The sequence below is a fragment of the Mesoplodon densirostris genome, chromosome 16, assembly GCF_025265405.1.
Source record: "Mesoplodon densirostris isolate mMesDen1 chromosome 16, mMesDen1 primary haplotype, whole genome shotgun sequence".
Classification (NCBI taxonomy): domain Eukaryota; kingdom Metazoa; phylum Chordata; class Mammalia; order Artiodactyla; family Ziphiidae; genus Mesoplodon; species Mesoplodon densirostris.
Window position 1 is genome coordinate 82,062,565 of NC_082676.1, and position 26,916 is coordinate 82,089,480.

At 37.5% G+C, this 26,916-nt stretch overlaps 1 protein-coding gene across 3 annotated transcripts in view; it reads left to right on the forward strand.

The window, feature by feature from the left end:
- Nucleotides 1-26,916, forward strand: part of MACROD2 (mono-ADP ribosylhydrolase 2) — a 1,992,245-nt gene that overhangs the window by 1,888,727 nt on the left and 76,602 nt on the right. For all 3 annotated transcript variants that reach the window (XM_060078113.1, XM_060078114.1, XM_060078115.1), the window contains 3 exons: nucleotides 9,376-9,453; nucleotides 22,512-22,586; nucleotides 22,840-22,932. In XM_060078113.1, coding sequence (XP_059934096.1) covers nucleotides 9,376-9,453; nucleotides 22,512-22,586; nucleotides 22,840-22,932 — 246 coding nt within the window. The remainder of the gene's footprint in view (nucleotides 1-9,375; nucleotides 9,454-22,511; nucleotides 22,587-22,839; nucleotides 22,933-26,916) is intronic.

Sequence of the window (26,916 nt, forward strand, 5' to 3'; positions counted from 1 at the left end):
AGGCTTCTTTCTGCAAGCCAGGAGGAGGGTCCCATCAGTAACCAAATCAGCCAATACCTTAATCCTAGACTGCTCACCTCCAGAGCTTTGAGAAAATTAATTTCTGTTGTTGAAGTCATTTAGTCTATGGTATTTTGTTATGGCAGCCCTAGCAGACTAATATAGTCAGTCATTGCATGAGGAAAATCTATTATAATGATTTCTAGAACTCATACTTAAACCTAGTCTAAAATATTACAGTAGTAGATTAAGATAAAATCTTCCTGGAAATAGAAAATACCATTTTTACATTAATCCATAGTATATTTCCCAAGGTTCTCATAAAACAACATCTTACAGTATTTTGTTTTAACACATTTTTCTTAGTTTATGAGGCAGAACATTGCCTTCATCATACAAATGCCCCTATACACCCCATTTCCTGTAATACCAGATGTTGCCTGATTTTTCCCCCCACCAGGGTCAGTTTTAAAAATGAAATTTACTGAACTTGCTTTGTTCTGCAAGACCAGGCTGTTCCCCTCTTTAACTTTCTCTAAGTTTCCTGGTCCAGTATCTTTCTTTCTTTCTTTTTTTTTTTAACATTTTTATTGGAGTATAATTGCTTTACAATGGTGTGTTAGTTTCTGCTTTATAACAAAGTGAATCAGTTACACATATACATATGTCTCCAATCTCTTCCCTCTTGCGTCTCCCTCCCTCCACCCTCCCTATCCCACCCCTCTAGGTGGTCACAAAGCACCAAGCTGATCCCCCTGTGCTATGCAGCTGCTTCCCACTAGCTATCTATTTTACATTTGGTAGTGTATATATGTCCATGCCACTCTCTCACTTTGTCCCAGCTTACCCTTCCCCCTCCCCATATCCTCAAGTCCATTCTCTAGTAGGTCTGTGTCTTTATTCCCATCTTGCCCTTAGGTTCTTCATGACCATTTTATTTTTTTTAGATTCCATATATATATGTGTTAGCATCCAGTATTTGTTTTTCTCTTTCTGACTTACTTCACTCTGTATGACAGACTCTATGTCCATCCACCTCACTACAAATAACTCAGTTTTGTTTCTTTTTATGGCTGAGTAATATTCCATCGTATATATGTGCCACATCTTCTTTATCCATTCATCTGTTGATGGACACCTAGGTTGCTTCCATGTCCTGGCTATTGTAAATAGAGCTGCAATGAACATTTTGGTACATGACTCTTTTTGAATTATGGTTTTCTCAGGGTATATGCCCAGTAGTGGGATTGCTGGGTCATATGGTAGTTCTATTTTTACTTTTTTAAGGAACCTCCATACTGCTCTCCATAGTGGCTGTATCAATTCACATTCCCACCAACAGTGCAAGAGGGTTCCCTTTTCTCCACACCCTCTCCAGCATTTATTGTTTGTAGATTTTTTGATGATGGTCATTCTGACCGGTGTGAGATGATATCTCATCGTAGTTTTATTTGCATTTCTCTAAGGATTAATGATGTTGAGCATTCTTTCATGTGTTTGTTGGCAATCTGTATATCTTCTTTGGAGAAATGTCTATTTAGGTCTTCTGCCCATTTTTGGATTGGGTTGTTTGTTTTTTTGATATTGAGCTGAATGAGCTGCTTGTAAACCTTGGAGATTAATCCTTTGTTAGTTGCTTCATTTGCAAATATTTTCTCCCATTCTGAGGGTTGTCTTTTCGTCTTGTTTATGGTTTCCTTTGCTATGCAAAAGCTTTTAAGTTTCATTAGGTCTCATTTGTTTATTTTTGTTTTTATTTCCATTTTTCTAAGAGGTGGGTCAAAAAGGATCTTGCTGTGATGTATGTCATAGAGTGTTCTGCCTATGTTTTCCTCTAAGAGTTTGATAGTGTCTGGCCTTACATTTAGGTCTTTAATACATTCTGAGTCCATTTTTGTGTATGGTGTTAGGGAGTGTTCTAATTTCATTCCTTTATCTGTAGCTGTCCAGCCTTCCCAGCACCACCCATTGAAGAGGCTGTCTTTTCTCCACTGTATATTCTTGCCTCGTTTATCAAAGATAGGTGTTGGTCCAGTATCTTTCAATCTGCATACAAGGTTCATGAGGATGCTATACATTGGAAATGACTACAAAGGTGAATGTTTTAAAAAATGAATCTAAAAGAGTGCCATACTTCCTAATAAAGCACTTTTGAAATGTTTAAAGTATATACACATCAAAATTAGAAAATGAACTTGCAATGTCCAGAATGTGAGTCAGACTCTTACCTTGGTTGGTCAGAAAGTCAGAGAGTGAGGAAAACATTTCATGAGCCTCAAGAACTGGGTCATTCGAGAGGCAATAGCCTCTCCACCAATTCTTCTAGAAACTCAACCGTCATGCACTCAGGGAGCATCTGAGACTTTACCTTCTTTTCCTCTTTCTGCTCTCCTAATGTTGCCAAGTAACTCTTACTGCTTCTTCTATCCCATCCATGGCTTCTGTTTCCTCCCTTCTCCTTGAGTGAATCTCTGCCTTTAAGCCACTCTGTGCTTTGAAACTTTCTCTGTACATTTTACCACCAAACACTCCAAGTCAAAGGAGCTGGTGGATTCCTTACATCATCGTCTAATATGAGTTCTTTCCTGGTAGGTGGAGGTTTCATGACAGTCCTCCTTAATTTAATGCCTATTGGCCACCCTACAGGTGACTGATCAGTCACCTCACCTGTCACCTATGGTCCAGCGCTCAGAATTAAATGGGGCAAAACACGGCAACCTCTTTTACCAACTTTCCCTAGTTAGGTGGCAGACACTTGCCTCAACATATCCTAATGAAAGGCATCATGGCATAAGAGGGCTGTAAGTGGGGAGAATAGGGGGAGCATTCACATTTTTGCTACTAAGTCGTGAAAAAACAGGTTATTGACTGTCTTGGCTGTCTTAATTTGGGTTCTCCAAAAGCAAATTCTGAGACAAGGATGTGGGTACAAATGGCTTATTTGGGAGGTGGTCCCAGGAAGCATAGGTGAGGCTTGGGGAAGTAGAGCAGGGTTGGGAGGACAGCCAATAGGGGATACATTAATGAACAGCTTACTGTCGGGGGAAACTGGGGCTCCATTCCTCTGAGAGCTGTATAGTGAACAGAATCGTCTCCCTGAGGGGTGGGCAAACTGGAGTCTTACCTCCTGCATCGTTTGGGTGTCTGGAGTTGGGCATTAGCTCCTGGGTGCTTCTGGCCCACCTGGGTCAAGTATGCCCTCAGTCAGTATCTCAGAAAGCAGCTCATCTCCTGGAACCATTTGCTGCAATCTCACGGGTAGTTCAATGAGATATGGGATGGGGGCATGCCTGGCTACTGTAAGGCTTAGCTGACCTGGGTTGTTTCTATTCCAGCTACTCTAAGAGATCAATCCTCTCTAAATGTTAGAGTTGGGTGTGGGCTGAGAAGAAGTAAGAGAAAGAAGAGTGGAGTGAATCCAGCCTTGGGACACCCAATACAACAAAAGCATAGGGTTGTTTAGAATGGCTGAAGTTTGGATTCAGTTTGAATGTCCAATAATGGAGGCAATAGTAAAATAACTTGAGGTAGATCGACGTAATGAATCATTCTTCAGCCATCCAAATTATAGAATTATATTCAGTAGCATGTGGGAAAGTTGAAGGAAAAAAAAACAGAAAAAAGTAAACACTTCCATTTTCATTTGAATGGGTTTTTGGATCTTTCTGGATGTGAGGAACAAAGAGATGCTAAGGAGAAGTCATCTAGGTCTTTGAAACTCACGTAAAATAAGTAACTCCCGCAAAGGGTCCAGGTGCTTATCTTAGTCTCCAAACATGTCCCTTTCCATCACTTTGGAAAAGAGACTTAAGTTGTGTTCCAACAGGGTGGGTTATGACTGGGTCCTTGAGGACTGTAGCAATCCCTGGATCTTAGCCAGTCTCTCCAAGCACCTGGCTGAAAACAGCCTGAGACCAGAAGTTGAAGCAGCTATGAATCTGGAGACAGATTCTGCCTATTGCCTCAACTTCTCAATAAAATAATTGAAAAGTAGTGGCCAGCTGTTCGGCTCTGACCCTGCTCCAAGTAAGGGTCAAAAAAATCCCTCCTCCCTTCTCCTAAGGGGACAGTCCTCTCAGTAGTAGTTATCAGATCAAATTAAACCAAAGTGTAAATAAAATACTTGTCTTCTCCCTGATTTATAGATGAACATTTTAATAGAATTTCAAGTCAGTTTGTATTTAGAACCATAGCTACTTTTCATGCCTGTGGCCTGGTCTGATTTTTTTTTTTTAATGATTTCAAGAGAGCCTGCAGTGCAAGGCTCAGCAAGGGAGAGGGAGGCGAGAACAGAAAGGCATCAGAGGATGGAGGTCAAGGAGAGCAGGTCACAGACAACCCAACAAGAGCAGATTTGCCTTTGTTTACATCGCCAAAGGGGAAAAATTAACTTGATGGAAGGGGTAATTAAGCATTTCTTTTTCCATCATTTTCCAGCCCGGCTTCATACCCAACTGTTCTGTTTTGCATTGTGATGATTCTTCGCGGAGTTGCAGAATTAAAGGCGGCCAGTATGTCACTGATGTCACACAGCAACACTTCCCCCACTATTAACCTTTATTTTATAAATAGACAGTAAAAATCTCAGTTCAAGAACTGTCCAACACAGGTAGGCAGCTAATGAGGGAAGAGTGGAAAGGTTTACAGAGAAGTGCTATCTGGAAGGAAGAGATCATTTGAACAAGTCAGCAGATTAGAGTTATAAAGTGTATAAAAGGGATTATCTGCCTTGACACCCTCAGGTCCTAGATGCTGAAACTGAAAGCATGTAAAGTGAAAGGATTTTCCTAGTTATGAAGCTTGTAGGTGTAAACCTAGAATCACACCTCCAACCTAGTGCCCATCCACTTATGATTGATTCTCTTATTTGCTTATATTTTCAAAAACAACCTGCAGAAGAATACCCCCTCCAGTGTTGGAATAAGCTGGTTTACCCAGGTGTACTGTTCAGAATTTGGAATATGTTTCCTTATAGAAACAAAGTTAGTATACGTGATGTTAATTCTCCCAGGCATGTCTCAAAGACACTTAGTACACAGATTCCACAGCTCTGGGAATGATTCTCTGCCTTTTAATGGGGGTTAATGAGAGCATAGTGGAGGCAAGTGACCAACCATAGCTCAGTTCCCACTGCTCAGGGCCATGTCCTATCCTGTGGACCCAGTTCCTTTTCAGGTAAACATAGTGCAGCCTATGTATCCAGCGTCACGGGGACCAAGCACAGTTCTGAGCTTTGCCATCTGAATCCTCTGGGAATGTATTGCAGGATATATTTTTCCTTTATGTATGGAGGCATCACTGCAAAGCTTCAAGGAGACCCTAATCAGCTGTAGAGACTCTAGTTTATTGTGAATTATCACACTGTTCAGCTGGAAGAAAAATTACTTTATTCTAATTGCTTCACACATTAAACCAGCTAAATGAACAGACCAGGATAAATGTTTTGCTTGGTTTAACTATTTTATAAGAATCAAAGGCAATCCAGGTGATTGTGTTTCTGTGCAACTTTTGCATCAAGCTAAGGTGCTCACATGTGGATGTTGACACGTTACAGAGCAAGAATATTTTACATGTAGGCATTCACACATGGCATTTATTTTGTTCAGACCCATTAGAACTTTTACACCCAAATGACCTCTTGCCACTACTCTGAATAATAGTCAGGGGCTACCTCTCTTACTAGATGGATTTTGTTCACCTCCTGGCTTGAAAATGTCCTCAAAGATAGTTAATCGGACTTCCCTGGTGGAGCAGTGGTTAAGAATCCACCTGCCAGTGCAGGGGACATGGGTTCGAACCCTGGTCCGGGAAGATCCCACATGCCGCGGAGCAGCTAAGCCCGTGCGCCACAACTACTGAGCCTGTGCTCTAGAGCCCGCGAGCCACAACTACCAAAGCCTGTGCACCTAGAGCCTGTGCTCCGCAACAAGAGATGCCACCACAATGAGAAGCACGCGTGCTGCAACTAGAGGAAGCCCGCACAAGCAACGAAGAGCCAATGCAGCCAAAAATAAAAAATAAATTCATTTTAAAAATGGCAGTGTCACTGGCATTAGAGTATACATTTCTATAGTTATTTTTAACCTTGTTGGGGTCACGGATCCCTACAAGAATATGACAGAAGCTATCTCCTCCCAGAAAAATGAACATATGAATATAAGCACACATTTGCATATCATTTCAAAAAGGTTTGTGGACCCCTAGAGTATATTTAGTGGTGCTCTAGGGTTAAGAACTTTTGTTCTAAGGGAACATTTTCAAAAGAGAGAGCATTTATTTTGATTTATAGTCTAGATATGTTTATTAAAAATTCAATAGTATTATCATTTATCATCACAACTTAAATCTATACATGTACTATCCTGTGTAGACATGTGTAATTGACCTCATTAAAAATGACCTACTGTTTAGAATTTCTGTCTTTAGAACTTTGGCTTGGCTATTTGATTTAATATTTGCATTTGAAAAAATTGTCGAATAGGACGTTGACCTTAAGTATTTTGAAAGTCAGGATCTACATATAAATTTAATTCAAATTCTCTGCTATTAAAAGAACATTGACAGAATCTCAGAATTAGGTGATAACTCTTTCACGTTTTTTGAACATTACCAAATGATAATTTTTAGAATTAAATAAAATGTGAATCCAAGGTGATTCAAGAATTTAGTATATACAACTATAGTTTTCATGGTAGTTTATGGAACTTACACACAAAAAATAGCCTCTTTTAATGACAATACATACTGGATATATTTTCCCTCTTTCTCGTTATGAATAATGACTTTATATACATATATAGTGCAGCTTTCATCCCCTCCCAAGCAGAAAATCTCCAGTCATTTCAAACCCACGACTAAGTGTAATGTAATGGGATCCATGGTTTAAAATATTCAGGATCAAAACCAGTCCTGCTAAAGTTCATGAGACTGGAAATTCACATAGCCCTTTTAATAGAGACACTATAGTGGAAACAATCTTCTGTAACCACCTGGTTATTTGTGCATGCTATCATGAGCTTATACTTTTTATCTTGCTTTATTGCTGTACATACAATAGGTATGTACACTTCTGGAGAAGAGGCTCACATACAAGACAAAGTGAACTTGTGGCTTTGGTGATGGGTCATATTGATGAGAAATCCTTGTCATCACATAAAGGCATATTTCTGTACACACACAATATACTGAAACATCATATTTCTCGGATGTATAGTCTTTTATATATTTTATTTCCAAAGCCAGGACACATTCTTAGAATTTATAGTGTGTTATAGTTCATTTGGTCTCATTTTTTAAATTCTATACAAAATAATAGTGTGAATAACAATTGATGATATCTTGGAGTCAGTGAAATACATTGTATATATTAGAGCACAAAAGATCAGAAGGTACCATAGCAATGTTACAGCAACTCCTCAAGGAAATTGAAATTAAAGGGTCATTTAACTTACCAAAGACACAGATGTTGGTGACAAACAGGTATAGACTAATGATTAATTTTTTAAGTACTTTCACCCACCTTACATGACCCATTGAACCATAAACTTGTAAACTCAGTGTAAATCACTTTTCAAAAGACATTTCTTAAGTCATATTTGGTACATGAAACATAATGTTTATGTAAGTTAGAAAATATAATGAATTATTGTTAAGTATAAATGAATAAATTTTAACTACATACAAAATCTTGGATAATCTTGAAAGAAATGAGTGTTGTACAAGGTTACATATCAAATGGTACCATTTTCTATAAACAAGTAGAACTAAAATACTTTCAAAAGTAAAATTTAGCCTGGTTCATATAGTACCTTTTTTCAGTCATTGTTCATTTTCAGTGTTCATGTGGAAAAAAGTATTCAAATGATATTTTTTAATCCACATGTTAGATTTAAAATAAAAAGGCATATTGTAATGGGAGCTGATTTAAAACAATTTGACTTGAGTGAGTTAACAGTTGGGAAATGTGTCTGTGCTCAAGTTTTGCTTCCAAATTTGGACTTTGAAATTTATTGTCAGTCTCAGAAAGAAATAAGAAACAGTGCAGGTAATTAAACATTTGCCTTGGGGGAATTATTTGCAGTCAATTAAAACCATACACTTTGGGAGTATACTTGCTTCACTGGTTCTTAAATTTGAATCTTATGTTAACTACCCAGGTTTCTCACTTGTCCATCAAATGTTGCTTGTGGCAAGTTGGAGAAACAAACTTTCTCATAATATTCTAAAACATATTGTTTAAAGCCATCTCCTAGTTTGGGAAGGGAGATAGAAAAATGGGTAAGGGAAACAAAGCAAGAATGATTTATTTTAGATTCCATCTGATTCAGCTCTGTTAGGGAGTTAAAACACAACTGAGGAATATGAACTCAGTCGAGAACCCATTTGTATAAGACGTGCTGGTCTACCATCCCCAGCTTTCTCCATGTCCACATGCATGCAAATTAGCTCATGACTTTTAGATATCTTTGGATTACCCCCCTTTTAACTGCATGAAAAATATCCACTAGATTGTAACCCCTATGAGAGCAGAGATTTGTTGTTTTGTTTATTGACTCCCCAGTGTCAAGAACTGTGCCTGGCGTAGAGGTGGCCCTTAGTAAATATTTGTGGAATGAAAGATCTATTTTCTTTCTTTCTGCTGACCTACTCACGTGCTCCTTCCAGTGGATTTTGAAGAGCCTCCCTAGAGGTCTCCAACATCCAACAGGGGGCCCTTTGTAGCTTTGCAAGAGTCCATAAATCATTGGAATCCTTTTAGCCACATATTTCCTGTAAAATACATCATACGATAAAAAAAAAATGATGAACTTATGGTGATCCCACATTTAAATGTGCTACACAAGAGAAGGGGTGAAGTTGCACAAAACAGAAGGTTTGTGTTCCCCCTTTGCTATCTTTCTACTCGTATAGCTCCTGAGGAAGATGAACTTAATTACCACTGGATTTCAAAGCTCTGCATCTGCTTTTTTCAAGGACTCAAGGCTCCCATATATGCACAACAACAGTAATGGAAGCATTAAGAACATTAAAATTATATTCCCTTAATCTTCTCTATTTTGCCTTCTTTTCATATCCTTTTGCACAATTCTCCTAAGATTTTCACTGATGCATAAAGCCTGCTTATATTTTCTCCCTTGTTGTGAAAAAGATGTTCTAGCCGAATCTTTACCGTTTTTACCTTGTGAACTTTGTGCAGACATCTTATGCAGTACTTTAAGCTTAATTATTGATGAAGATATTTAAGTATTTTAATGGCATTTTTTAAAAATAATAGATTTTTTTCCCCAAACATAGATCTATTCTTTTAGTGCTGGGGGCTGCTGTATTTCCTGGTTAAAAATGCTGACTAGGGATTTTGCTTGTTTGTGATGACAGATTCTGCAAAGGATGACAATATTACAAAAGGAAATGAAGTAACAGATCATTCTGTATGTGGTCAAGATCATCCCAATGGTAAGTTGTGAGATTCTTTTTCAGTTGTTGTTGTTGTTTTTTCTGCTTTGGAATATTGCATTTTCTAAAACCCAGATTTTACTTTTTCTGGAAAAATGGAATCTGGAATCTTGAACAACTCAGGAATTAGGGGCACCAGCCCTCCACACAGTCAAAAATCAGTGAACAACTTTATAGTCAGACCTCCGTATCTGTGGTTCCACATCCATGGATTCAACCAACCACAGACTATGTAGTACTATGTAGTACATATTTGTTGAAAAAAACTTACCTATAAGTGAGCTGCACAGTTCAAACCCATGTTGTTCAAGAGTCAACTGTATTTTACTAGAGCTAAATACCAGCTGATTGGTAGCTGCCACATTTAGAAAGGATGTTTGCTCTCCACAATCCTCATTACTTATTAATTTTGTACCTGGCTGGCTTCATTTATTTTTTTTACCTGACTGAACTCTGTAGGCATTGGATTTGCAACTACTGGAAGGAAGATATGATACCAATGAGAATAAATGTGAAACATAGAGACAGTGTATACAGGAGATTAAATCTACGTCTCCTTGGAATACCAAGAAGAGATAATAGGACAAATAGAAATGAAGCAGTCTTTAGAAAAATAACAGAAAAAAATGTTTTCCTAATGTAAACCAGTTCCTCTACCCAAAATACAAGAGTACATGTTGTATTTATAGGCAAAGATAATGAAAACTCAAATGAGAACAGAAACCTACAAATCCTCATGGAATTTCTGAAGATCGATAATAAAGGGGGGCTTTTAAAGCATCTAGGAAATTCAAAATCAGGTTATAAGCAAAATCACCAAAATCAGATTAGCCTTAGCCTTCTTCTTCCACAGCTCTAAATCCTCAAAACAAAACAAACAAACAAACAAATGGAGTCACATTTCCAGAGCTCTAAAGGACACCGTGTCTATATTTAGTGAAGTTATTATTCATGCATGAAGTCAAGAGTAATATTTTCTCAGGAATAGAAAGATTAAGAAAATATGCCACCCAAGTGTCCTTTCTGAAGAAACTAACAAAAGGCCTATGCAGAAACAATAAATACAGAAAGGAAGGAAACATTCAGGACTGAGAAGGGCACAGTTGGAAAGGGCTACGTGATAAGAGACCCATTTAAATGTATGAAAACGTTGAAATAATTGTTTCAAAATTAGTATCAAAAGAGCTTACTTATATGGTTGCTTTTACCTTTGAAAATTATAGTATATTATTTTAAATGAGAAAGAAAAAGAAGGAGACACTTGCACTTTCAACAATGAGAATCTAAATAATTTAGACCATTACTCCCACTAGACAGCCTGGACCAAAAAAAAAACCCCATATATATATATATATATATATATATATATATATATAATGAATATATATGAAAATGGACATACAGAGACAGAATTTGAAACTGTTTTTACCTTAGGGCATTTGCTGATTCTGCGAAAGGCATCTTAAGTCCCACTGCTCAAAAGGGCAAAGGGCCCTGGTAAACCCCTGTGTTTCGGGTTGAAACCCCAAAGATGTATACCTTAGCAGGAAGAATGAAACAGCAGTAGATCAGCCTCTTGCGAGACTGCTGCTCAGCTTTGAATCATCTCAATCCCCAAATTATATTAAGATCAACCTAGATTACCAGTCCCTCTAAGGTACCTGAGAAAAACAAATGTAAATTACATACTAGCTGTGGAAAAAATAGTATTCTAAGTTTCAAGCCATTTACATAAATAATTTGTTAAATATAATGTCCATACCACAGACAGAAAATATCCAGAAAAAAATAAAGAAAGGAGGTAACATGAAAAACAAACAGTCAAGGGTGGCAAGCCCACTTGGGCTGAAAATAATAGTGTTACAAAGTATAAAACACAAAGACTATAAGGGGGATAAAGACAAGAGTGAAAATTTTAGCTGAGAACTGAGAATTCAAAACAGAAAAAAAGAAAAAAAGAAAAAGTCTAGAAGTAAAAGATGTCACACTGAAATGAAGAATTCAGTGAGTGGGTTTATGGCTTATTAGACACAGATGAAAGACAATTTGTGAACTAGAAGTTAGGTCAGAAGAACATATCCAAAATAAAAACAGGAGAGAAGCATAGAATGGCAAACTAAAGAAAGGGAAAAGATATGGAGGATAAAATGACAAAGTCTATTACACATGTAATTGGAATCGCAGACAGAAAGGGGAGAGGGAATTGGGCAATACTTGAAGAAATTCTGGTAAGAAGGGATATTAAGCCACATGTTCCAAAAGTCCTTGGAACTTCAAGCAAAATAAATCTACAACCAGGCCCATACAGTAAAGTTCCTGAAAGCCAAAGATAAACAGAACATCCAAAAGCAATTATCAAACAACTGGACTGATATCTAACTTTGCAAAAGATAGGATGGAAATAAAAAGACAGTACAACAGAATAGCTGCCGACCAAGGATTCTAAACCCAGAGAAAATGTATGTTTCAAGAATAAAGGTTAATTAAGAACATTTCAGACCAAACAAAGCAAACTTCACCACCAAAAGATTCTGGTGTTCTTCAGGTGGGACATTGATCCCAGAAAGAAGATCAAAGATGAAGGAAAAAATTAAAAGCAAGGTAAATAGTAATTGTTGGATAAATGTAAATGAGTATTGATGGTACAAATTAATAATGATGCCTGTAATAATAATGTACTATGGGAATTAAGAGATGCTTAGAATTAAAACAGGGAACTCTGCTCAATGTTATGTAACAACCTAAATGGGAAAAGAATTTGAAAAAGACTAGATACACATATATGTATAACTGAATGACTGTGCTGTACACCTGAAACTAACACAACATTGTTAATCAACTATACTACAATATAAACTAAAAAGTTTAAAAAATAAATAAAAATAAAATCTCTGTAAAAAATTAATAAAATATACCATAATAATGACGTTTATTGGGATGAGGTAAATTAAAGTATGCTAATGTTTTTCCATTGTCATGGAGAATAAAAGCACAAATTCATATTAAAATTTGGTAAGTCTCAGTGATACCTGAGAGTCAGGAAGTGAGGTGAGGCCTGTGGTTGTCCCTGCTGACTGTCTGGAGAGACTTTCCGGGCCACAGTGCACAGCCCAGCAGACTCCCTGAGTTGAGGACACAGAGCTGAGAGTCCTGGAAGGCCAAGCATCTAGTGTTTCCAGGGCAGAGTCCTGGAGAGGAGAGAGCTCCACACAGGGAACGCTCTAGAAACCTACAGAGGGAATCCCTCAAGTCTTCGGCTGAGTATTGATCTGCACATGCATAAGAGGCTGGGTAAAGAACATTAAAGGACTTGAGGGAATGATACCTGAAGCTTCCATGGGGCTGAGAGGAGTGCCTGTTTCCACCAGGCAGACTGGTAAACCTAAAAACTCAAGAGGGCTTAGAAGGGGTTTACCTCAATAGTGGAGCAAAATTAGCAATTCACTAAATGCTGCTCTTGTCCTCCTCAAGCCAGCTTATCAACAAGACTTAAAAGGATCAAACTGTTTCTGAATAACTTAACTGATCTTAGAATGAAACTCAAGAACATTTATAGAAAGAGAAACATACCTTACATCCAACAGAGTAATCAACAAAATTACCGGGCATGAAAAGAAGTATTGGAAGACAAATCTCCATGCAGCTCTTGTGTTCCTGCATGTTTTATGAGCAGAGGCCCTTACTGCCTTTGTTTTGGCCAATCTTTTCAAGGGTGTTTGTACAGGCACACCTTGGAGATATTGTGGGTTCTGTTCCAGACCACTGAAATAAAGCAAATATTGCAATAAAGTAAGTCACATGAATATTTTGGTTTCCCAGTGCATATAAAAGTTATGTTTACAATATACTGTAGTCTATTTAAAGTGTGCAATAGCATTATGTCTAAAAAAAATACACATACCTTAATTTTAAAAAGACTTTATTGCTAGAAAATGCTAACTATCATCTGAGTCTCCAGGGAGTCGTGATCTTTCTGCTGGTGGAGGGTCTTCCCTGTATGTTGATGGCTGCTGACTGATCAGGGTGGTGGTTGCTGAAGTTTGGGGCGGCTGCAGCAGTTTCTTAAAATAAGACAACAATGATGCTTTCCACATCATTGACTCTTCCTTCCATGAATGATTTCTCTGTAGCATACAGTGCTGTTTGATAGCATTTTACCCACAGTAGAACTTCTTTCAAAATTGGAGTCTATCCTCTCAAACCCTGCCACTGCTTTCTTAACTAAGTTTATGTAATGTTCTAAACCCTTTGCTGTCATTTCAACAATCTTCACAGCATTCACCAGAATTAGATTCCGTCTCAAGAAACCACTTTCTTTGCTTTTCCATAAAAAGTAACTCCTCATCTGTGAAGGTTTGATCCTGAAATTGTTGCAATTCAATCACATCTTCAGCCTCCACTTCTAATTCTAGTTCTCTTGCTATTTCTACCACATCTGCAGTTACTTCCTCCACTGAAGTCTTGAACTCCTCAAAGTCATCCATGAGGGTTGGAATCAACTTCTTCCAAATTCCTGTTAATGTTCACATTTTGACCACTTCCCATGAATCATGAATGTCCCTAATGGCTTCTCAAATGGTGAATCCTTTCCAGAAGGTTTTCAGTTTATTTTTCCCAGATCCATCAGAGAAGTATCTATGGCAGCTATAGCCTTATGAAATGTATTTCTTAAATAATGGGACTTGAAAGCTAAAATTGCTCCTTGACCCATGGGCTGCAGAATGTATATTTTGTTAGCAGGCATGAAAACAACATTAATTTCATTGTACATCTCCATCAGAGCTCTTGGGTGACCAAATTCATTGTCAATGAGCAGTAATATTTTGAAAGGAATCTTTTTTTCTGAGCAGTAGTTCTCAACAGTGGGCTTGAAATATTCAGTAAAGCATGTTGTAAATAGATGTGCTGTCATCCAGGCTTTGTTGTTCCATTTATAGAGCACAGGCAGAGAAGATTGAACATAATTCTGAAGGGTCCTAGGATTTGGGGTATGGCAAATGAGCATTGGCTTCAACTTAAAGTCACCATCTGCATTAGCCCCTAACAAGAGAGTCAGGCTGTCCTTTGAAGCTTTGAAGCCAGGCATTGACTTCTCCTATCTAGCTATAAAAGTCCTAAATGGCATCTTCTTCCAATAGAAGGCTGTTTCTTCTGCATTGAAAAGCTGTTGTTTAGTGTAGCCACCTTCATTAATGATCTTAGCTAGATCTTCTGGGTAACTTACTGCAGCTTCTACATTAGTACTTGCTGCTTCACCTTGTAATTTTATGTTATGGAGGTGAATTTTTTTTTCTTAAACCTCATGAAGCAACCTCTGCTAGCTTCAAACTTTTCTTCTGCAGCGTCCTCACCTCTCTCAGCCTTCATAGAACTGAAGAGAGTTAGGGCCTTGCCCTGGATTAGGCTTTGACATAAGGGAATGTTGTGGCTGGTTTGATCTTCTGTCCAGACCACTGAATCTTTCTCCATATCAGCAACAAGGCTGTTCTGCTTTCTTATTATTCATGTGTTTACTGGAGAATCACTTTTAATTTCCTTCAAGAACTTTTCCCTTGCCTTCATAACTTAGCTAACTGCCTAGTGCGAGAAGCCTAGCTTTCAGCCTGTCTTAGCTTTTGACACGCCTTCCTCACTAAGCTTAATCATTTCTAGTTTCTGATTTAAAGTGAGAGACGTGTGACTCTTCCTTTTACTTGAACCCTCAGAGTCTGTTGTAGGGTTATTAATTGGCCTCCTTGACAAGACACAGGACCGTATGACCTATAGGAGAAGAGATATCAATGAATAGAAATCAATCCAGAAACAGCACAGATGGGGTAATAATATGAAAGGGCATGTTAAAAATTATTAATTGCATTCCACATCTTCAAGAAGCTAAAAGAAGGATCACCATGTTCATTAGAAACATGGAAGATATAAAAAGACCCAAATTGAATTTCTAAAGATTCAATTCACTCTGTTGAGTGTCTGAGATGAAAATTATACTTGATGGGAATAATGGCCTATTAGACAGTGCAGAAGAAAAGATTAGTGAATTTGAAGATGTATCTAGAGAAATGATCCAAATTCAAACACAGAGAGAATAAATGACTGAAGGAAATGAAAAGAGCATCAGTGAGCCATGGAACAACTTCAAGAGTGATTCCAAATACAATAATCATGCACTGGAATCTCTCAAGGAAGGCATGGGAAAGGGAGACAGAAAAAAATATTTGAAGTAATAGTTGCTGAAATTTTTCAGAAACTTTATGAAAACTATGAACTCACATATACAAGAAGTTCTAGGACCCCAAAGCACAAGAAACATAAAGAAAATTATACTTAAGCAAATCACAACCAACTTGCTCAACACCAGTGATAAACAGAAAAGTCTCAAAAACAATCAGATGAAAAAGACAAGTTACATACAGAGAAACAACTATAAGGATGAAGCAGACATCTCATCAGAAATTACAAACTACAATTACAGGCAAAAGCATGGATGAATCTCACAAGCTTTATATTAAACTAAAGAATGTACAAAAGCATGTATATTGTACAAGTTCATCTATGTCAACTTTGAAAAGCAGGAAAAATAACTAATATTTAGAAAGATGTGCTTAAGCAGTAAAAATGGTAAAGAGAATGTAGGTAATGATTACTATGACAGTTAGGGTGTTGATTGAACTTGGGTGACTGGGGAGGAGATACTGACTGAGCTGTGAGCTGAGCTTCTGGGCTGGATGGTTATCATAAGAATGTATAGTTTTTCTACCTGCTTTTGGTTATTTAATTGAGCTCTGCATATCATTTGTGTACTTTCCTGTACGTATGTCATATTTTGATACAAGAGTTAAAAGAGGAAGAAAGAAAGGGAGGAAATAAGGAAGGAAATAAGGGAGAGAGTAAAGAAAGGAAATTTCAGTAGCAGAGTTTGTAAAACAAAGATTCTAGTGGGGAGCAGGGAGGGTTGCAGCCAATGCTGACTTCGATAAAGATAATAAAAAACTAAAAATCCTGCTGTGCTATGGGTTCTGACAATATAAGTTCGGTTTAAGAATAAGTTTGAGGGACTTCCTTGGTGGTGCAGTGGTTAAGAATCCGCCTGCGAATGCAGGAGACACTGGTTTGAGCCCTGGTCTGGGAAGATCCCACATACCGTGGAACAACTAAGCCTGTGCGCCACAACTACTGCGTCTGTGCTCTAGAGCCCACAAGCCACAACTACTGAAGCCCACGTGCCACAACTGGTGAAGCCCATGCACATAGAGCCTGTGCTCCACAACAGGAAAAGCCACCACAATGAGAAGCCCGCGCACTGCAATGAAGATTAGCCCCTGCTCGCCGCAACTAGAGAAAGCCCGTGTGCAGCGATGAAGACCCAATGCAGCCAAAAATATTAAAAATAAATAAATTTATAAAAGAAGAAAGAGGGCTTCCCTGGTGGCGCAGTGGTTGGGAGTCCGCCTGCTGATGCACGGGACACGGGTTCGTGCCCCGGTCTGGGAGGACCCCACATGCTGCGGAGTGGCTGGGCCTGTGAGCCATGGCCACTGAGCCTGCATGTCTGGAGCCTGTACTCTGCAGCGGGAGAGGCCACAACAGTGAGAGGCCCGCGTACCACAAAAAAAAAAAAAAAAAGGAAGAAGAAGAAAGAATAACTTTGAAACATTTTATGATAATTACAAATAGAATTAAATCACAAAATGAAATGAATAAATCTTATTTTCTAATTTTCCCTGAAGATCATACCAAACATGAAGGTACATTCAGTAATGCAAATAAAAATAATAAATAAGTAGCAGTATAACAGAAACACAATATATCAAAGAAGATGACAGAAACACAGGCAAATAATTACAACAGTAAATTTAATTAGGTTACTTTACTGAGTGTAAAAACCACTCAGATGGAATTAATTTCAATAAAATAGTAAAGCTTTAAAAATGCAAAGTTAGAAAAAAAGTATATTTGGGAAATGAGCATCAAAAGAAAACATGGAAAACTACGTTAGAATCTCTCCAGTTAGAATTCTAGCAAAAAATCTCAAGTGAGAGTTGGTCATTTTATATCAGTAAAAATTTAAATCTCTGATTAAATATAACAATGATGGGTTTTTATGTGTCAGATGATATAGAAAGATACAATATGAATAAAATCCAATTGGGAATGAGATGGGGAATTCACAGATATGATATTATCAGTCAGTGCCAATAAATATACTAAAAATGACATTGAATCTTTGAAAAATGTGATTAACAGTGTAGTCCTACTGGAGGGATGGACAGGCTGATCAATGAAACAGAACAAAGAATTTGGAAATAGACTCCAGCAGATCTGAGATTTCAGTACATATTCAGGCTGACATTTTAAAGACAGATGACTCAGTAAATGTCATTAAGGCAACTACTTGGCCATTTGGAAAAATAAACTGAATCCCAGTCTCATTCCTTATGCCAATTTAAATTCCAAAAGGAGCAAAGATGAAATGTAAAACTGAAACTATAAAAATACTAAACTGAAAGAACCAAAGGGTGTATATTTTTTTTATTTTGAAATAAGGACTGCTTTTTGAAATGCGAATATATACAAACAGGCACATGATTGTATGCTTATGTATTATAAAATACATGCACATACAAATATATCTGCACTGTGTGTGTTCATATGTTCATATATGTCATAAAAGAGGAAAGTGGCTAAATCTGAATATATAAATTTTGACATGATAAATAAAGGTTGTAATCAAATTCTAAAGAAAAACTGTTAGGAAAAGTATTCTCAGCCTAAATGACAAAGAATTAATTTTCTTATTACAAAAATAAAGACTTCATAAATCAATAAGAAAAAAAAATAACCCAAGATGAAAATGGGCAAAGGACTCACAATTCACAAAAGACGGAATACAGTCATTATAAACATGAAGCGATGCCCTATCTCTTCATTCCTTGAAGAGATGCAAATAAAACATGATTTCAGTGTCTTCTCCTTTTGAATATCAGATGTTTAATAAGTAGGATTGAAAATACACAGAATTGGTATGAAGAGGGTATCCAAACATGCTCACATACCATTGGTGGGTGACTAAAGGGCATAACCTCCTCATTAGCAATTTTGACAAAATATAATAAAAGGGTAAAATGTTTACACTTTGATCCAAAAATTATGCTTTAAGAATTTATCTTAAAGTAACACCTACCAAAAGTAGAGAGGTATGTATTCACAAAAATGTTCATTGCAGTACTGTGTTTGTTGGCAAAATTTTTTTAAAAAAGGGAACATCCAAAAATATGCCCATAACATGGAATATAATGCATCTTATAAGCTTTCTGAAGAAATTGTAATGACAGTGTAAGCTGCTTATAAAAATGTAAACTTGAAAAGCAAGAATCAAAGTGTAAATTCATTTCAATGCCAGGATACATTTATATATTTCTGTATATTGTGTATGTATGTGCGTATATAAGTGTGTGTGTATAGTTACATATTTTTTATATTCAGACATACACAAAGGCACACACTTATATACAGATAAATATATTTGTATATGTATATACATGTGCGCATATGTACATACACACGTACAAAAGAATGATAGTTTACAGTATTAACAGTGACAATCCCTTAGTTGTAAAGTTATTCATAATTCTCAATATTTGTAAGTATTTTTAAGTGTTTCTATAAGAAAACTGACTTTCTTTTGTAACTACAAAAAAGAATAATCATAGAAATAATTTACATTAGGAAAGTAAATTTTATTGGCCCTAGGAGAACTCTAAGGATAGTTTAGAAGATAAGCAAATTCACACTAACCTAGGTTCAACTTTACTCTTAATCTGGGGTATTTTTAGACAAGCAGAATTTTGAATAATAGCAGCAATCAAGTTGCAAGCTTAACAAAAAGACATAATTTCTATTATCTTTAAGAGAAGCATCAAAGAAACAAAGTCTTTGTTCTTAAGAGGATCTGAGCATCTAATAACCTATAAACAACAAAACTATATTGTTGTTGCTATTGTTCAAAAACAGTCCATTTATGAAGTGAGTTTAAGTTTATCCTCCTCTAGAAATGTTTAATTCCAGACTGATGTTCCCAGACCGATTTTTATGCAAATTAATTAAAGCATTAGCTTGAGCCAAACTTAATTACCAGGCCTCCAAGAAACAATCATGTGATCTGTTTCTAAAGAAAAGTGAATGGATTTTTGGATTATCTATTCTAATGGTCCCCTCCCATTAGTATGGATGATTGAGTTCACTGTGTAAAAAATATACATATAAACTGTGGGATCCTTTATGTTCTTTTGTATCTTCTGCCAGGCAGGATTAGGGCAAAGGACAGTGGGTGGAATTCAACCAGACTGAATGTAGAGAAGCAAACATAAAGCGTGCCCCCATGGGGTCAATAAAGCAGGATGGAATGTGGTATTTCTGAGAGGCTGAAGAGAAAGGCAGATGGGCTGAGTCATCATTAACACACAGCAGGCCTGGGTGCAGGGCCCGGTGCTCACACATACCTCCTCCATACAATATGCCAAATCCTGGCATGGCTCAGGCATGAGCACGTATGAGCATTCTTGGATTTCAAAGCTGAGAACCTCATTGCTTTCCCCATTTTTCACTAACTTAATTTCAGAAAAATGAGAAAAAAAATATGCATTTTCGTTTCAAGAGAAGATTGCCAAAATATGTAAAACACACAGGTGAAAACAGATGAAGAGTGAGGCAAGTGAAAAGGGCAGGGGAGAGGAATATTTCAAAAGAGCTTTGCAGTGGCCTCTTAGCCTCAAAGTGAAGAGCCAGACCTTACTGGTAGGCAAGAAAATCCCTAGTATTCATCAAAGCCTTAGGCTACCACCCCATGTGGTCCCACCCAATCTGCGGTGCCCCGGGCCCTGGTGAATTGCAATCTTTCTATTCCTGATGGAATTCCTCTGAAAATGTATCCAATGGAGCACTGGGACTGGAGACATACTGAAGTAAAGTGGCTGCTTCTACTCTCCGAATGCCCTGGTCTTCCCCGTCACTGTACAAAGCCAGATCACAGATAATGAGTTAAGGTGCCAGCAATGACTGGGAGGCGGTGTGATGGTCAGTTCCCCATCAACAGTGATAGAGAATGAGGCTCCCTCAAAACAGTGAAGGTTGCCTCCACATCATCCTCCCAGTAAACAAATGTCAGGGATGACTAGAAACTTTACCAGGAGACATATCCTTATATAATGCCAAAGATAGAGGGAATCTAAGATAGTATCTAGTTTCTTGGCCTTTTTTTCTAAAGATAATAAAACTGAAGCCCAAAGAGGTTGTGATTTGCCTAAAACATTCAATTCTTCTTCCAAGGTTCTTTGCAATAAATATAGTATATGAAGCGTCTAGTAGCCTTAGTGCTTTGTTGCTAAAGGTACAATAGGAAGCAAGTTACAGACCCTAATTACTATTTAGAGACATTGATGAATACTATAACAGAGGGCCAATTAAATAGACATTTTTGGATCACTCCTTATTAGTAGGTGCTAGGAAGAGAAATGAATAAAACAGTATTTATCTTCACAGTGCTCATACCCTGATAAGGGAAACAAACACAGATACAGCTATATTACAGTGTGATGAGGAGAATAATAAATAGGTGAATAGGCAAAGGGACTCAATATGCAAAGATGTGATCACTCTATATGGTACCCAGAGGTGAAAAGGATGGAAATGGGTTTTGGGGGGAAGATTTTGCATGGCTTTCTGCTCCATATAAAGACTTTTGTGACAAGTAGTATCACAACATAGTCTAAAGAATAAAGGGCACAAATGGAATTCTCATACATTTCTGGTGGCACTATAAAATGGAACAAACTCTTCAGAACACTGTTTTTTCAGGAACTAGTAAAGCTAAACGTGTGTTGCCTGTTACTTAAAAGTTTCACTCCTGTGTTTATACCCAAGTGATATGAGTACATATGTCCATCAAAAGACATGTACAAGAATGTTTTTAGCAATGTTACTCATTTAGCCCCAAACTGAAACATATTCCTACAATGGAAGAATATACGTCAGTGAGAAAGAATGGACAATTTATGCATGCGGTGACTAGGATTAATCTTACAGAAGACAAGTATAAAAAAGTAAGATACAAAAGAGCACACACTGTATATTCTGTTTATATGGGCTGGGTACGTACGCTTGTCTCACAGGAGCCAGTGCAGGTCACATGGTCACAGGCATGGAATGAGGATCCTCTTACAGAAGTAGAGACAACTTGGAACAATGATACATCTCCCCCAGGGACAGACCCAGACAGAGAGCCCAAACATGTCTGCTTCACCTTCGCGCCTGTAACCTCTGGCTCTGGAATTTTTTTTTTTTTTAATTCAACAGTTAAATATCCTTAGCATAAAATCTTTCATTAAAATGATGCAAAGTGGACAGATTTCAATTTCTTCTCTTAGCACTTAAATGTTCTAGAGGCCACAGGGGAGAGGAGGAGAACCCAGCGGGTGCAAAAGTAAAACTATTCCTAGATAATCAGCCTTGGAGTAATCAAGAGCTAGCTAAATTCTCTCCTGACTTTTGCTATATTTAGTAGGTGTTTTATGAGAATGGTTGAGCTGTTAGGTGACCCCCATCCCTGTGTGCTCACATTACTGAAGTTTTATTATGCTCTCTTGATAGAAGAATGAAAGTACAAGCAGTGTTTTAATTTTCTAGGAATCCTCAAGATGGGAAATATCTATATAACAAAGGGAAATTGGATGTAACCCCTGCAACCCAGAAATGATTTAAAATTTCAAAACAGCCAGGTTGTATCCATTGATGTTCAGTATATTTATAAGCTAAATATTAATTATACTAGTCAGTTCAAAGAAGAGTTTTTTGCCTACATTATCTGGATATTTCTCATAAAATAATTGATATAATTTTGATGATTTGCAAAATGACATCTTCACCCTCCACTTTGGTTCAAAAACTGTTGTCTACCTCTCCAGGCATGATCAAAGCATGGTTTCTGAAATGTTTGCCTTTTTAAACCAGGAATAAAGCTATGGTCATGCATATCACATTTATTTTTCAATCACTGTTCTTAACAGGACAAAAGAATGATTCAGTGAAGAATGAAATAATGATTGAGGTAGAGTCCCAGAGCTCATCTATGGAAACAGAAGGTATTGAAACCAGAATATATTGTTATCTGAGAATGACGTGAAACTGTGGATCATGACTTCTGTATATACTGGTGTGTATGAGTGGGGTGCGTGTATGCTTTCAGCAGTGATTACTAGACAATGGCGGTAGTGTTCTGCTTTGTATGCCTGTTGAAACTTGGAGGGGAAAAAAGAACTTTGTGCTTTAGTCACTGTTTCCTCAATGATTCCAACTAAAACATCCCTGAGTATCCTTCTGTCTCATTCTATTTAGAGCTTTCCTCGAACCAAGAAGGTACCATGATCGTGGAGCAGCAAGCAGTGATTCCATTAACAGCTGACCAGGAAGAAAAAGAAGGTGAAAAAGGTAGGACTGCTCTTATTAACCCATCAAGAATAGAGAGTTTCTTTGGATTCCTGCCTAGAATTCAACCATCAGAGTTATCCTCATGAAATTGCAGTCTGTCAAGGGGCAAAATGAACATTTCTTTCATTCTAAATCTACTTTTGAAGTAGAATAAGATCCAGAAGTAGCAAAAGAAGATACTTGTAACAGTTTTTCATCTTTTCAAAGAATATGAGGATGTTTTTATTATTCATTTAGATTCTATTTTTAAAAATCACAGTTTTGAGAAAGCTCTAAGAAATAGAAATTATGGACTAGATGGATAAAAGTCCTAGAAAATCTGAAATGGCTTTAAAACAAATAGATTAACCATTTTGTATTGATTTCATTCTGTCATCCTTCATACAGTAGTGACGAAGGAAGCAATTTGTATAAAATAAGCACATTATATGAACCTTCTAAATTATAAGTTTGTCCACTAATATTAGGGTACAATTATATTGAATACTGTTTAAAAAAATAAGTGAGCATTATAATGATTTCAGAGGACATAAGAAGAATGAACACTTGGTAAATTTTAAAGCAGCATTTGGGGCAAGAAGTCCATATATTAGAGTAAAGGTAGACATTTAAAAAAGTCTTTAAAAAATTATCAAAGAAATTTATTATTTATTAAAGAACTTAAAGAATTTCATTTTCCAATATAAAGCAATCTCTTAAAAGGAGCTAAAATGGGAAATAAAAAAGGAAATAATTTATCTCTTCTGCTGTATCATAAATCATACTGGTCTTAAATAAAAATGTGTTTGCAAGGTAGTTACAGAGTAATAACTTCACAGGCCTTGTTCACAGAACACAGTGATCAATTTTGTTTTCAAATGAAAACATAGACATGACCTCAATTGTAAAATCAGGTCAATAGTAAGTACAGCTTCCAAATTATGAACTCTTTTTGGCAGCTGCGTTGACACAGTTTAATTACTAAGTCATGTTAGTGATTTTGACATCCTTTTTTAATTTCTACTGCATTTAGAGCACAATATTCTTCTATATCTATGCCTCTTATGACCTTTTCTCTAATTGCAAATCCTAGTTCAGCTTCATGACACCATGTTCCTGGCAAGTCAAGTAAATGGTATATTTGGAGAATTTTATGTCTGACGATGATAGTAGAAAATTGATACAACCCTTACTTGAAATATAGATACATGGCCTTGCTCCTTTGTTACTGAACACCAGTTCATATTCCCCTCTCACAGTGAAGCCAAACAAACTGAAACATCAGAGTTTTGAGCAGAGAAAGGTTTATCAAGGGCCGTGAATGAGTTGCTCTTGTTCAAAACATTCCAAACTCCCTGAAGGGTTTCATCAAAGCACTTTTTTTTTTTTTTTTTTTTCTTTTTGCGGTATGCGGGCCTCTCACTGTTGTGGCCTCTCCCGTTGCGGAGCACAGGCTCCGGATGCGCAGGCCCAGCGGCCATGGCTCACGGGCCCAGCCGCTCCGCGGCATATGGGATTCTCCCAGACCGGGGCACGAACCCGTATCCCCTGCATCGGCAGGCGGACTCCCAACCACTGCGCCACCAGGGAGGCCCTCAGCAAAGCACTTTTAAAGGCCAGAGAGGGAGGGGAGTCCAAGGGTCTGTGATCAGCTGCTGCACAATTCTCTGATTGGATGATGGTGAGGTAACAAGGCGGTGTCTCAGGAGTTAACATTATCAATCCTTAGGCTCCAGAAGGTCTGGGGGCTACACGCTCATGATCAGCAAGTAGTTAATTTCTTCCCTTTGGTGGTGGTTTTTAGCATCTGAAAAATTCAGGAAGTATGCATGAGATAGTCTTATCTGGGTACTTCAGAGACGAGCTACAGAGGAGGATATGGGGAGGGGTCTGTTCCAGGAAGGCCCCTTAGGGTCCTACTTGGTTATACATTCAGTTGTACTTGAAAAATATAAAATAGAGAATATTGTGTCTGCCTGCTTAATTTCTCTATAGCAGAAATTATTTACTTTGTACGTTGTGCCTCAGGACATGCAGATGAGGAACATCAAACAACTGGTACATTGTCCTCTTTTTAACTTGACCTACAAGGGAAAACTCTTGTGTTCAGCACACATTGACTTGTCATCCTTCTCCCAGTGGCTTCTCCAGCATGTAGGACTCCTCTAGTTACTGAAGAGTTCAATTCTTCTTCGTAGGGATGCCAATCCTCTTCTGCAAATGGAGGAACGGCATGTGGGAAAGAAGTAAGATCAAATTCCACTACTTGCTTGTAGCAACTTTTTTTAAAATTAATTAATTAATTTATTTGTTTTATTGGCTGCGTTGGGTCTTCATTGCTGCGAGCAGGCCCTCTCTAGCTGCAGCCAGCGAGGGCTACTCTTCGTAGAGGTGAGCTGGCTTCTCATTGTGGTGGCTTCTCCCGCTGCGGGGCACGGGCTCCAAGCGCGTGGGCTTCAGTAGTTGTGGCTGGTGGGCTCCAGAGCACAGGCCCAGCAGCTGAGGTACATGGGCTCAGTTGCTCCGTGGTATGTGGGCTCCTCCTGGACCAGGGCTTGAACCCGTGTGCCCCGCACTAGCAGGAGGACTCCTAACCACTGCACCACCAGGGAAGCCTCTTGCTTGTAGCAACTTTGAAGTTGAATTTCTTTGTTTAAAATTTGACTTTTCACTGTCGGAGAGTAATAATGCTTATGGGCTTGAATTAACTGAGTTTTCCCTTCTTTACCAGAGATAATTAACTTGGCCCTGCCTTGAATATTTCTGTTTAAATTCGAAATAACTTAAAGTTAACCATCTTTATCATCTTATTCATTGCTTCAAAGTAAGAGTTAAAAGCTATTCTCTTACATATAAAGAAAGTAACCAAATGAAAAGGGAGCAATGTAGATTTGGGGTGCACTGCAGCAGCCCTGCCCCCCACTGACAAGCTGGGTGACCTGGGGGAAAGATTATTTAATCTTTAATGAAAGATTGAAAGATTATTGAAGAGATTATTTAATCTTTCAATGCCTCAGTTTCCTCATCTGTAAGAGGGTGATGACAGATATGCTTGTGATGAAACTTTAATGAGTAAAGTGATGTAAAGCAATTCCAACAATACCTGACACATAGAAAGCACACCTTAAGTGTTTAGTACTTATCATAATTGGATAAATTGAAGACAAAATCAAGAGAATCCACATGTGGAGTTCCCCAAGTCCATTCCTAACTATTTTGAAGCCATAAAAATTTCATATAGTCTACATTATCCTTCAGCAGCAAATTGTTCTGCCCATTTTGTTTTCAGTACCATCTCCTGCAGGCTGTTTCAAAATGTATATTTAATACAGAAAAATAGAACAATTAATGAAAGGTGAGGTGGGAGACATTTCTGTATATTCAGAAAAAAAGTTTTTTTTTTTTTGGGTTAAGATCTCCATCTTCTGTTTGAGAAATGCTGATTCAACCATAATTTTTATTTTTAAAAGAAGATGCCATTGATTTATTGGTAGATCCACAGAATAAAAGTAGTAAATAAATTCAAAGTCATAGAATGTTCTTTTGCTTTCTTTTGTTTCCTATAGTTACTGAAGAGTCTTGTTTGAAAATATTTTGAGAACATAGCTCCAGGGTTTGTGTATATTCACAGTGTCTCTTAATGGAAATTTGCATATACACATTAAGAGCTACTCTTATCTGAAAAAGAAAATACCAAATGACTACTCTGTTAAATTTGTAGGGATATTCTTTACAGCCTTAGAAATATTGGTTCTCTTTTGAGAATCTTTCTAAGGGGACAGAAGGTGGTTCCTTTCAAAAAATTCCAAACCAGGAAAAATGTATAACCTTTTTGTCTCATTTCACAGCATTCTATATAAGATTAGAAAATGTAGATAATCTTTAGGATATGTCTTCAATGGCTCCCAGGTGTATGGGCACAGATGTTGTAACATTAAGTTTTGAAGTTAGCTCTACCAAAATATGGGTTTTGAAAAGAAGAGAAAATATTCAGCAGAAGTTCAT